This window comes from Malania oleifera, chromosome 2 (assembly GCF_029873635.1).
Source record: "Malania oleifera isolate guangnan ecotype guangnan chromosome 2, ASM2987363v1, whole genome shotgun sequence".
Classification (NCBI taxonomy): domain Eukaryota; kingdom Viridiplantae; phylum Streptophyta; class Magnoliopsida; order Santalales; family Ximeniaceae; genus Malania; species Malania oleifera.
Window position 1 is genome coordinate 3496231 of NC_080418.1, and position 13167 is coordinate 3509397.

General features: G+C 35.4%; 2 protein-coding genes and 1 non-coding gene across 8 annotated transcripts; 1 reads left to right on the forward strand and 2 right to left on the reverse strand.

Annotated features, from left to right (window-relative positions):
- Positions 1 to 415: 415 nt before the first annotated feature.
- TRNAG-GCC (transfer RNA glycine (anticodon GCC)) lies at positions 416 to 486 on the reverse strand. The gene has a single exon. It is a non-coding gene; the product is annotated as a tRNA-Gly (tRNA).
- A 3-nt stretch (positions 487 to 489) lies between these two features.
- On the forward strand, positions 490 to 5142 carry LOC131148525 (probable protein phosphatase 2C 26). Of its 6 annotated transcripts, none has more exons than XR_009135000.1 (11): positions 490 to 777; positions 872 to 923; positions 1358 to 1437; positions 1869 to 1950; positions 2802 to 2872; positions 3132 to 3211; positions 3321 to 3418; positions 4420 to 4543; positions 4638 to 4715; positions 4812 to 4860; positions 4953 to 4970. XR_009135000.1 is itself a non-coding variant. In XM_058098275.1 (11 exons), the coding sequence occupies exons 1-11, from the start codon at positions 620 to 622 to the stop codon at positions 5003 to 5005; spliced, it is 930 nt and encodes a 309-aa protein (XP_057954258.1). In that variant the 5' UTR covers positions 490 to 619; the 3' UTR covers positions 5006 to 5142. The 6 variants fall into 6 exon arrangements, 3 of the variants coding, with proteins under 3 accessions (XP_057954258.1, XP_057954257.1, XP_057954259.1); XM_058098275.1 differs by having other exon boundaries at positions 4633 to 4715; positions 4953 to 5142; XR_009134999.1 differs by having other exon boundaries at positions 533 to 777; positions 1869 to 1971; positions 4671 to 4715; positions 4953 to 4972.
- A 433-nt stretch (positions 5143 to 5575) lies between these two features.
- LOC131148527 (uncharacterized) lies at positions 5576 to 12408 on the reverse strand. Its single transcript, XM_058098277.1, has 2 exons — positions 11357 to 12408; positions 5576 to 6354 (listed from the first exon to the last, which is right to left on the reverse strand). The coding sequence occupies exons 1-2, from the start codon at positions 12134 to 12136 to the stop codon at positions 6139 to 6141; spliced, it is 996 nt and encodes a 331-aa protein (XP_057954260.1). The 5' UTR covers positions 12137 to 12408; the 3' UTR covers positions 5576 to 6138.
- Between the last annotated feature and the right edge of the window lie 759 nt (positions 12409 to 13167).

Below are 13167 nucleotides of genomic sequence, written 5' to 3' on the forward strand. Positions count from 1 at the left end.
AAAAAAAACCCTAATTCAAGTTTGTTAGCGGCACAAAACATGAACTTACCGCAACCATTTCAATCCATACTATTTAACCCAATTTAGTGTAATAATTTTTTGACTACAAAATAAGTGCACTGTTGGGACATTTTATGTAGACAAGGCCCCAAATTAAAGGGTTTGAAGAAAAAAAGATTAATGTATTTCAAGGAAAAAAAACTAATTAAAATCTTAGGCAACACAAAAACATGAGCTTACTACAACTAATTCAATCTATCTTTAATTTAATGTAATAAACTTTTGAATTAAAAATGACGTCATCCTTGGGACATTTTTTTTATAGGCAAGGCATCAATTTAAAGGGTTTGAAGAAAAAAAAATAAAAATTAAAGAGCTGCAAGGAAAAATTGAAAAAGAAAAACCAAAAGAGGTCTGCACCAGCCGGGAATCGAACCCGGGTCTGTACCGTGGCAGGGTACTATTCTACCACTAGACCACTGGTGCCTCGGCTTTGTGACAAACAAATAAAAGTTTTCATTTGTTGTTCTTATTCACCAGCAGAGAGACAAACCGCCGGACGTGGCACAGATTATCAGCAGTCACCACCGATCCAACCCTCACCCTCGCGGGAATTGAAATGGCGATTCCCATTTTCGGGTCTTCCATTTATAATCCCCGCCCTCTTGTTGATTCAATTTTCTCTGTAAATCTTCCAAACGGGAATTTGATTCCGAGGAGAAGGAGTTCACTTTCTTGTGCTCCGTCTGAACTAAATGCAACCCCGAACCCAGTTCGGTAAGCCAATCAATCTACTTTCCCAACTCTTGGAATTAGTTCTCTGAAACTTTGAGCTACTTGGTTGATTTATTTCTGCCATGTTTGGTCGTAGGCCGGAGGTGTCCTTCTGTGTTGGAACTCACCTCATACCACACCCCAGAAAGGTACTCCTAGCTATCTCTGAACAGCTTGGGATTCTTCTTCCTCCTTGGATTTAAATTTCACAAAATTTAATATAATTTTGTATTGCCTTTTGTCTTAATTTGTACAATCCCAAATTCTATCCTCCCGAGTGCAGGGAAAATTTGATTCATTTGTTTGTTTATGTTGCTTTTGAAAACATGAAGTTGGGCCGTGAATTTGAATAAAATTTTGACAATTTGTGTTGAAATTTGTCCAAGTTCACACAATTTCAAGATTGTATGAAATTGGATAAAAAAATATTTACAAACTTTTTGTATTCAAATTTGTCCCAATATACACAATTTCAAATTTGTAGTCCCAAATTCACATTTCCTAATGCAACCTCAACAAATATAACTTACTTTCAACTTCCAAGCATGCCATGTTCTCAAATCTTGGGTGTTTATTTATGAAGGTTGAGAGAGGTGGAGAAGATGCTTTTTTTGTTAGCAGCTACAATGGGGGCGTTATTGCTGTTGCTGATGGCGTTTCGGGGTATGACTATTGGAGCTAGCTTTGTAGTACAGTACTTTGAAGTTCAAAGTCTAGGGTGTGTGTTTCTCAAATTAGTGGGAAAAACATTTGACATTTGGAGAAGTTGAAAAATCCCATTAAAATAATCATCCCAGATGGCGGTTTGAAAGTATTTGCTGACTTCATTTCAACAAATTGTTATATTGTGCTGGTAGAAATAGTTTCTATATTTATGTTTAAATTCATGGCAATACTTTCCATGTGTTTGGGAGCTTAGAAGCCTTGGATTTAGATTTGAATGTATTTAGACAAAGTGCAATACAAATTATATTGAGTTCCTTTCAAATCCATCAAAATCTTTATCCAAGGATTGAAAAAATCCATGCTTCCAAACACAACATTTCTGAATTTGAGATTTTTATGATTCTTTACACAAATTCTATACTTCGTAGGTGGGCTGAAGAGAATGTGGATCCTGCGTTGTTTCCTAAGGAATTGATGGCTAATGTTTCATGTTTGGTTGGGGATGTGGAGGTATTTTTATCGAAAATATGGGTATACCAATTGTTTTGTTAATTATACTGTAAAAAGGATTTTCTTCAAAAGATATTTAAGGCTTTTGACAGTTAAAACCCATCACTTTTGACTGAACCCTTGCAACCACAAAACACCAACACCCTAGTAAAGTCCAAATTGGTACAAATGTTCTGAAACATGGAACATTTTCCTTCTGAAACACTGAATCTAGCAAGCTTCGACTCAGTGGCAAGGTTGTTGCATCCAACCTAAAAATCACAAGTTCATATCACAAAAAATATCGTCTCTGCAAGCATGGAGGTCATACTGCATATATCTTGCCCTCCCCAGACTCCTGATTGTATGGGAGCCTTGTGCACTGGGTATTACATTTTATTTTTCAAAGCTGATTCAAGCAATCCAAAGTAATCTAGTGATTCAAAGTTTTAACTTCCATATTTTCCACGTGATCTATTTTTTATTAGTAAAAGTTGACAATTATTTCATTATAATTCTACTTTCGGTCATTATTAATCTATTTCACAGAATAAAAACTCTTCTAGATTTAGAAACACCTCAACATCTTCTTCAAAATGTACAGGTGTCATTAGACATAGTTCAAATGCATCAATACAAGTATACCCCTAACTTGATGCATTTTAGAGCACATTCTGTATCAAAATCGCATTCTGGGTAACCTTGAACTAAGCAACTAGCATGGTGCATATTTATACAAGTATACTTCAGACATGATGCATTTTAGAGCATGTTCTGTACAACTATCCGGATCGAAGAAACACTGCACCAAAAAACTGCTACTATGTTTTGTTGTTCTCTGGCTCACTTTAGGCATGTTATGTACTTCACAGGTTAATTATGATCCTCAAATTCTCCTACAGAGAGCACATGCTGCTACCTCCTCCATAGGTTCAGCTACAGTGTAGGTTTTTCTTTTACCTTACGTATAGGGGCTTGGAGTTTCGACCTTGGATTTAGATTTACCTGAATTTCGAAAAAATGCAACACAAGATTATACTCAGTTTCATCCAAATATGCACAAATTTAAATAAATCCAATGCCTGATATTCACACTCTCAAACACAAATGCTAGAGATTGCTTCCACATTGTTGTTAAGATCATGCACACATTGAAATCTCCGCTGCTATAATTTGCCGTGGCTCCTTGTTTGGCTTACTAGAATTGTTGCCATGCTGGAGAAGAATGGAATTTTGAAGGTTGCCAATGTTGGGGACTGTGGTTTACGGGTTATTCGTGAAGGTAATGCCACTTGTCCAACTTTGGGCATTTGCTCATCTATTTGTGGGTTATTTTCATTGCTTTTTCCCTTTTTCATGACCTAATGCTTGTTCCCTTTATGAACTTTCAGGAATATTAATTTTTTCCACATCTCCGCAAGAACATTATTTTGATTGTCCTTACCAATTAAGCTCAGAGGTGGTGGGACAAACATACCTAGATGCCATGGTATAAAGTTACATTGATCTGGCTCCATCCTTTATTTTCTGATTTCATAATGTTAAATAGTCCATAAAATTTTCTTTCATGAAGATTGAAGTAAACCCTAATACTTCTCCCGTAGGACCTCTATTGGTTCCCTGTGGCCTCTTCCTGACAGATAGCCATCATGGCTCCCCATTGAATAATTAAAAAAAAAAAACTTGGGTAGAAGGTAACTTGCAGAAAGTCTCTGAAATGAAAATTTTTCTTATTTCCTCCACGCTGCAATGAACAGGACAGGTACATGAAGCCAAATGTTTCTTATTTGTGTATATGTTCTTTGTAAGCATTTTGTGAAAAGAACCGCACATTCCACCTAAGGTCTGCTCAAGTAAAAATCACCTTGCAGTGTCTATGTCCTTTTAGCTTATTCTTGGTGATTTTATTACTACATCTAAGTGTGTCTGCACAAACTATAGCCCTATGTCTGGCGGTTTGCAGTTTTGACCTTAGATTTTTTGGATTTATATAAATATGGACAAAGCTAAAAGAAATAGTTATGAGTGGTGGTATTTCTCCCAAATTCTGAATCCGAGCCTTGAATTTCATGCTTCTAAAGACAGCATATGTAAATTTATCTTGTTATTTTTGGTGGCTGAATTTGTTTGCAATGTTCAATAGTAACTCTTTAGAAGATGTCCAGGATGTGGATTTCAATTATATGAAGCAATTAGCTTTGTGCTCATCTCTCCCAGAACATTTTACGACTCTTAGCCAATTTCAACAATGTAGTATGTCCTGTATGTGTAGAAATTGGTTGGTAGGTCCCTCATGGGACAGTCCAATGGTATGGGCTGTAACGGACCTTAATGTCGGAGGTCTCATATTGAAACCTTAGGGAGGAGGTTTAAATAATCCAAGAGTAATGCAGCTGAAGTCCAATGGACTTGATGTTATTTTGCATTTTGATGTATGCATATCAGCATATAACAAAATTCTCATGTCTGCAAAATTCTCCCATGAAACAGGTTAGCAATGTGGAATTAATGGAGGGAGATGTCATAGTGATGGGCTCAGATGGTTTATTCGATAATGTCTTTGATGATGAAATTGTTTCAACAGCATGCCGACATGGCAAAGTTGCTGATGCTGGTATGTGTTCTGTGGATCAGTTTCATCTGTTCGGAATATTTTGCTCAGATGGATCATTTTCTCTAACTGACATTTGGTTTTAATGTTAGCAAAGGCATTAGCTGATCTGGCTAGCAACTATTCACAGGATTCTAACTTTGACTCTCCTTACGCTTTAGAGGCCAGAACTAGGGTAAGAACTATCAGAATATGAGCCAACATTTTTTAATTTATATAAAATTCGTTTTCAGCGATGATCATGACCTCCGAATGAGTTATTCTATTTCAGGGTTATGATGTTCCCCTATGGAAGAAAATTCTTGGAATGAAGCTAACAGGCAAATTGCATAAATGAATTCTTCTTCTTCTTCTTCTTCGTCTTCTTCTTCTAGTTTAATGCAAATGCTAATCAGAGTTTTTTGTGGGGCAGGTGGGAAGCCTGATGATATCACTGTGGTTGTTGGTCAGGTTGTGAGCTCATGAAACATTTAGGTCTCTTGGAGGAAATTGAGAGCCTGTTTGTTATAAAAGAAGAATTGCACACCTTGTTTTTTAATTTTCTAATTTCGTGTAGAAAACTTGAAAAGTAATAAAAATATGTCTTAAGTTTCTCATACAAAGCTGGGTAACACTTTTTTATTTTTTTGTAATTTTTTTAGAAATTTGGAAATATAAAAGTTTTCTTTAAAAAGTGAACTGAGTAAATTATGTCAAGCAAATTTGGAGGATCTGGTTGTCATGAGTTTTGTTGGAATTGATAAATTATTGATAGTATGTGAAGAGATAAACAAATAATAAATAACATTCATTATAAAGAATATAATAATTTTTAAAACATTTAAAAATAAATTATTAGAACTAGAATCTCTATCTGAGGATGTATTCCACTCAATGAGGCAATAAAAATGTAGATATCTAAAGCTAAATTAAGTTCAATAAGATTATCAAATAATTTTAAAAATATGCATTAAGTAATATAACATATATAATACCAAATATACATATAATTACATGCATCGATGATATAATATAAAAATAATAAAATAATAAAAGTACGATGAAAGGCGCATAAATTATTTAAACAACTTGAATTCAAATAAAATCAGACTAAATGGAACTGCTACATGATCTTGCAAACCCCAAAATAAAGGGTTTCATTTAACAAAAACCCTAAAAAGAAGCAAAGCAGCTTCCTATCCTATTGAACAAAACAAAAAAACTATAAAAAATTACAAATAACAACAGCAAAGACCATAAAACAGCATTACCTAGTCTCCTTTACCACTAAAATCAAAATTTAAAATTTTCTGATACCCCTGAATCCCAAATCACCATATTTGGAATGGATTAAAGGGGTTCAATTAAACAGAAAATTTAGCAAGGAAACAACTCTAACAACATTCATTTATATAATTATATGGGAAATAAAGCTTAAAGTACAAATTAACTCTTATGTGACCAACTGATCTGACTAAATCTAATAAAAACCGACCATGGTCGTGTTCGAAAGATGCTTATTTTCTCCATTCTCGTGAAGTAAACTTCTCACTGTCAGTTACAAAGGTGCATCTGTAATCCATCAGTGGAAAAATAATGTTATCTTTCGTCGTGTTCTCTCAAGTGACACTGCCACTGTCTTTGTTGCCATTGAGTTCTTGAAAAAAGGCTTTGGAAGCTTCATATGTGGACCAACAGATTGCAGCAGCAGGGGAATGGAAGAGCATTCTTGGAATCCATCCCCTTATGAGCCCCCTGTACCCATCCTTCTTCACTATTGTTTTAATCACATCCCTTATTGATCCACTACTAAATCTATCACAGCCACAAACACCCTGCACAGGCAAGTGTATGACATGAATGATAAAAACCAAAATTGCACAAATGAAAAGCAAAACCACTTGGGAAATTACACTAGTGATTGATGATGTAATATTAAATGCAAACTAGTGCAATAGTTACTTTTAGAAGATATAAAAAGATGACTTAAGTCTCTTTCTACTCCATCCTTGCATCAACCAGAAGAATATCAGAAATACCTACACCACTGTTTGAAATTGAGGATGAAATTGTAAAGGAACACTATTCAATTGTTCAAACCAACTTACTCACCACTCACATCCTATTCCAACTCTATTATTGGAATTTTTTTATTTTGTGGTATTGGAATGTGCGAACATTATTGTGTGTGAAGAAGGGAGTAAAGTCGATAAGAGGGATAGTAACAGATGAATGTATCCCTTAATCTTCTTTGCTCTTTTCCATGTCAATAAGAGGAATGAGAGAGGAAAAGAAAACAAAGGAAATGTTAAAGAGATGTTAGTGAAAAACAATTGGTCTCTATCAATGGACCTTCTAAAATCTCGAATCATAAAGTAGTTAAGTGACAAAAACATATGTAAAGGTAGCCTCGTAATTGAGCATCAAGGCCAAGATATTTTTTATAGACAAAGAAATTCATTGCAGGAAAAATAATGTACAAGAAGGATAAGAAATCCTCAAACAACAGTAAAAAAATTAAAAAGAGAAAAAAATAATACAATAAAAATATTAAGCCAATAATACAAAATTAGCTTAACTACACAGGATTAAGCCGTTAACAAAAGAAGGGTAAGGGAAACATTTACAAAAAATTTAGTGAAGTCAAGTCAGCAGAGTGAAGAAGGAAGAAGATTAAATTAATGCTGCCAACAGCTGGGTGATACTAGAAAGAGATGAGCAAAGCTGACCTCAAGTAGTTGGAACTAAAGACTTTGAATTAAATTGAATATAAAATCCTCTTGATACATGCAGAAGAAAGGTGTGGATGGAAAAAAGCAAACAACTTGTCTATTGTACACTACTTCAAATTCCAATTCCCCTACTTCCACAAAAACGATTTATCCATGCCTTCCACATCCAAAGATGAAGATACTGCATCCAAAAGCAGCACATTTGGAGCATGCAAGTGGTTGCTCTCGCAATAGTATTTCTAATTATGGGAATATCTTTTGCATAAACTCTAAGGGTCCATTTGGATCAAAGATTTTGCTTAAGAAAAGGAAAATAAGGAAGAAATTCATTTTCCTTTTCTATTAAATACGATAAAAAATAAAAATTATTTTAGTATTGCTAAAAATTAAGAAAAATTAAATATTAATGATGTGTAAAATTAAAATTTTGTTCATAGATTTGATATATTTTTTATTTTCTTTCTCACTTTCCTTGATAACCAAATATGAAAATATGGATTCCTTGATATTTTCCTTTGCTTTCGCTAATATTTTTCGAGTTCCAAATGTTGCCTAAAAGAAAGTATATTTTGTAAAGGCAATTAGAACTTGTGAAAACTATAAATAAGACACTATGCCTAAGTTTGGAACTTAGAAAATATTAGGAAAAGGAAAGGAAAATATCAAGGCAATCACATTTTCTTGTTTTGTTATCAAGGAAAATGAGAAATAAAAAATAAAAAATATATCTAATTTGCAAATAAAAATTTTATTTTACACATCATTAATACTTAATTTTTCCTAATATTTATTCATATGAAAATAAACTTTCATTTTTGGAAGTATTTTATATAGAAAGAAAATACAAAGGAAAATAAGTTTCCTCCTTATTCTCCTTTTCTTTCCCCAAACAAAATTCTTGATCCAAACAGACCATTAAAATTCTTGTTTAGTTCATGATGCCACTCTCAGCCTTGCTCAAAAAGCTTCCACTTGAGGAATTCAACCTTGGTTGAATCTCAAACAAGAAGAGTCCATCCCTTGCTTACGCAGTACATCTTTTCCATGACCCTTCTCCACCTCTCCATCCCTCCTCTCCCAATAATAGTTCCAAATTATAGGCCACATAAAATCAAATTAATACTATAGTTTCAACAACAAACAACCACCACCACCAAAGCTTAAAGTGTTAGTAGATGGATCAGCTAAGTGTTCAAACTATTACAACTAAATATCCTTATTCTAGAGCACTATTTGTCATATATGTTGTAAGTGCTCAAACCATCTTAGTCGTCCTTCACTTATCTTAGTTTCTATAGGTGTCACAATAAACTTATTATAGATGTGCCCATTTCTTACCTTTTAAAGTTATGTCATCCATCTATCATAGCATTATCATTTATGTAACGGTTACAAAGGATATTGTGTTTCTTGGTTACCCATGTCTCTAATCTACTCCTAATTTTAAAGGTACTCAATGATTCAACAACATGCCCAAAATGCTTCTATATTTTGTCCAGCTTTCTATAACTTTTAAGATGATTAAAATTGCATTTTATGTATTCTATCTCAACTTCTACTTATCTTGAACCCTCTAGATTCTAATGCAAAATTTTGACTAAGATTCTACTCCACCTTTAATTTTATAAGACAATATCATGTACAAAAAACTATCCTTTGAAAACAATTTTGAATATGCCTAGTAAGTTCATTCATTACTAAATGGAAAAGAGGAAGACTCAAGGCTGCCCCTTGATGTAGGCCTATTATGGTTTGAAAATTTCCTAAACTCTCCCCTCGTTGTCCCAACACTAGTCATTAGATTCATCCTCTATCACACATATCGTAAATATGACGTGTGCAGACCTGCTACTTACTCCATTCTATTCTAAAACTCAACAGAGCACTTCCCTAGGCACCTATCACAAGCTTTGTCTAGGCCAGTTATTATATGCTGCTCTAAGTTAGCTAGACTAATAACTTCTGTCACCATTTTTCTTGCCATTTCATGCATGTCAAAGTTTAGCATATGTTTACATTGTTGCAATGCCTTAAAACAATATTCTTTTTCTTATAATTTCTTTTTGGGCATCCTCACCCCATCAAAAACTTTCTTTGCAAGTCATGTTTCTTCCTTTGGGTTCACCTAAAATCTCTTTTGCTACATCTCTAATCATGGTTTTAAATTGTGGTTGCGGGTAGCGTATCGTAATGGTAACGGGTGTAACGAGAAGGGGGAGTAGCAGATGTTACATAACGGGAAGCAGGTGTAACGGCCGTGAATTTTTTGAAGCACGCACAACCTTGTGCATATTAGCGTACTTGCATGTTTTAAGATTTTATCCCTTATTAGAAAGAGTTTTGGTGTATTTTGAATCTCTTAGTTCGAGTAACTAAGTTATTTGGTAAGCGCAACAAGTTTACATTTATTTTAAACCACCATTGATAGAAAAATTATGTGCGTGTGTATTTATACTTCTCATTGCTCTTATCTGTGATAAATTCTTATGTGTGCTAAATTAATTAATAGAACAAATTAAATTATACTCTCCATTAATCTATTAGACACATAAGAGTGTTTGTGCTGAGATCTACACAATATTCTATTATCAAATTCCCTCTTTCATAAATTTATCTTCTTTTATCATAGTTTCTTTCTCTAGGTTCCTCTATTAGTTCTCTTACTTTGACCTACATTGCCCCTTTTTTTTAATTCATTTTCTAATGCATATACAATATATCTAATGCTACCACTCTATGCTGTGCAGGTAAACTTTACAGTCATGAAATGATAAACAATTTACCCTTAAGAAAAAGTCCATTTGATCTTAATTTTATCCACTCTCAAAAGGTTACTCAGTGTTATTCTCTCCTTTCAAAGCAGGCATTCATTATTATAAGATTATATCACATAGCAAGCTTTATGATAGTATCATTGGATTCATTTTGTACATTCTCCATGCATCCTCTTATAACTGTTATCCTTTTGTATGTGATCACTATAATTCACTCCTATAAAAAAAATCAACCCTAACATGAGATACAAGCATTGTAATTCCCCACTGTTTGTGGAGGAAATATTTGTATGACTTACAAGCTAGGCCAATCCTATCATCAAGTAAATTGACTTAGTTATTGACCAGCCAAATAATCTCAGGCCAGTGGGCTTGGCCCTGAGCATAACACAGCATCCCTCAAAGAAGATTATTCACATCTTTACTAACTGCCATTCTAGATTTTCCTCTAAGTTTGCCTAAGGAGTATGACCATTCACGACATTAATTACCACTTGTCCTAATACGACCTTAATTTTTATATTACTCCCTGCTCTTTTAACATCTACAAAACTATACTCCATTAATATTTTTTTTTTCCTCATGTACCAAAATTCAAATCTTGAAATTTCAATTTCTCTAGATTTTTTCATTACCAATTTAGTTTGTCAAGGAAATTATGTTAGAAGAATCTTTCAGCTAACCATTATACTCTTTTCTATACAAAAAGAAGATTCATGAAGAGAGATCAAAGAAACACAAACAATAGGACAGCGCATCCACCTAAAAATACAAAAGGACTTGCGAATCATCCTCCTGATAAGACAAAGATTACACCAAAGCAACCCTCCAACCATGCTACCAATCACCCAAGGAAATATCCTCAAAACACAAAAGGAGAAAGCCCAAAACAACTCTATTCCGAACAAAAGAAAAGTGAATTTGAGTGGGTTAGTGAGCTTGAGCATTTATGGAGTCACTTCAGATTATGCTCTGCTCTGAAATCTTATGTTGTCAATCTTTCTATACTTCCAATGAAGTTTTCAGTAGTTGGAATGGGAAGTTCTCTATTCTTTGTTCACCTCTTTTTCCCTTTTTACTCTTTGTGTTTTTAATTTTTAATTTTTACTGTGTTGTCCAATGGAGAAATCACTTGACAGCAGACTCAGGAAGAGAAAGTGCAGATCATACAAGCCTCCCTACTGTAATTACACAGATAATTCTAAAAAATCTCCCATAGAACAAACCAAATGCAACACATCAACAGTTCAAACAGAAGCCGATACAGCATTCAATGGAATGGCAAAATAAAACAGGTACCACAGATTGGAAGAAATCATCTTATTCGTTACCTGGCACTGTAACTGAGTCTTCACCACGTCAAGCGGCGTCGTCACCGCAGCCGCCAGTGCTCCGGCCGCTGCCCCGGCAGTCGCATGAACCACCCACCGCTCATCACTCGCGTTCTCCGGCGAAATCTCCATCAATCCCGTCTTCGCCGCCTCATAAGTCGCGAAATGAACCGCCGTAAACGGCGCATTCATCAAAACTGTAGTCCTATATGATGCATAAAAAGCCCCAAAACCCTCTTCCCTCAAAACCCTCTTCACGCAATCCCAAACCCCTCCATAGGTTCCACCGCTCAACTGCAGTCTCTGCTTCACCATATCCATCGGCGTAAATACGGCGTCGCTGGCCACCGTCGCGAACACACCCGAAATCGCGTGGGCGCCCGAATTGTTCGGGTTCCCGCCCGAGAAGAACTCCTTGCAGACTTCGTATACCGAGAAGTACACGGCGTGGGCCGGGCCTGCGCCAAGACCCATGGCGGCGATTCCGCGGTAGAACCCGGCGGGGCCATCGGATTTCAGGATGCATCGGAGGGCGTGCCGGACGCCCACCGACTTAATCGGGCACGACCCGAGGGCCTGCATGCGGGTCTTCACGGTGTCGACCGGGAACATGGCCATGTGCTCGACGGAGCCTGCGATTGAGCCGGCGATCATGAACTGCCAGAAATAGAGGCCGTCGTGGGAGGACGAGACGGTCATATCAGGCTGGTGGAACTCCGGCGGCGGCGGGACGGGTCTGAAGTCACGGTTTTGGAATTTCGGGGTGGCCTCGGTAGCCATGGAAATGGGATTGGGTAATTAGGGTGGGGCCTGAAATGGGTATCTGAAAGTTGAGATTTTGAGGAGGTTCTGATTAAATCTCTGTTACGGTCTGTCGCCATACATGGGTTTGAACATCTGATCTCAGAGAGAGAGAGAGAGAGTAGATCCTTTGAGGTTTGCTTGGTCGTTCGATGGCTGTTTAACGGGTCAAGGAAGAGAGGAGAGAGGAGAGAGGAGGTGAGAGAAGCTCCCGAGCCCTGACAAAGCAAGGGAATTAGGGCTCCAAAACTAAAGGGGTTTAACAGTAACAACGAACATTAAACCTCATTCATTAATTAATTAATTTGGTGAGTTTTGGAAATATTTTTTTTTAAAAATAGCAGATGAGTTTACATGCTGTAATTATAGGGTCGCTAACAAATCAAATGCATGCGAATCCTTAAACTTATTTATTTAAATTTTAATTGAATTCAAGTTTGAGCAGAATTTATTATGCAAATGAATGAATTCATAAGTTTTTATTATAAAAATTCTAATAGACAAAACAATTTCTTTGAAACCTCTTTATTCTAGGAGGTGAGAGGCTCTTATCTAAAATCAATCCTATTATAGAATAGTTCATGAGTTAAAATAAATAGGGCCATTCATATTCAAGTTTGACTTATTGAGTAAACAATTAAAGAGATAAACTTACAAATTTTCATATTCAAGTTTGATTTTTTTTTTTTTTTTAGTAAAAGAGGGTGGCATTTCCATTTATTTATTAATATACCATTACTTTTAGTGGAGAAATACTGTGATTACAAGATAAAACAAAACAAAGTACAGAAAAATCCTCCCAAAAAAATCAACACCAGCAAACCAACCAATTAGGATAACAAAATTAAAACATAACTAACAAAGATGATAAAAACATAAACACAACCAAAATTAACACCAAGCGAAACTCTAGAGATTAACTAACGACGAATGAAAACGAAACCACATCTATCCATCAAAAAAATATCTTTCAAATAATGTGGTAAAAGGTGTTATTTTTTGTAAATTAC

Excerpts from the sequence above, each read along its gene's own strand:
- LOC131148525 (XM_058098274.1), top strand. The coding sequence starts at position 620 with ATGGCGATTCCCATTTTCGGGTCTTCCATTTATAATCCCCGCCCTCTT. Across the intron at positions 3,419-4,419 it reads AAACATACCTAGATGCCATG|GTTAGCAATGTGGAATTAAT; the intron begins GTATAAAGTTAC and ends CCCATGAAACAG. Across the intron at positions 4,544-4,632 it reads TGGCAAAGTTGCTGATGCTG|CAAAGGCATTAGCTGATCTG; the intron begins GTATGTGTTCTG and ends TTTTAATGTTAG.
- LOC131148527 (XM_058098277.1), bottom strand. The coding sequence starts at position 12,136 with ATGGCTACCGAGGCCACCCCGAAATTCCAAAACCGTGACTTCAGACCC. Across the intron at positions 6,355-11,356 it reads AGACTCAGTTACAGTGCCAG|GGTGTTTGTGGCTGTGATAG; the intron begins GTAACGAATAAG and ends TTGCCTGTGCAG.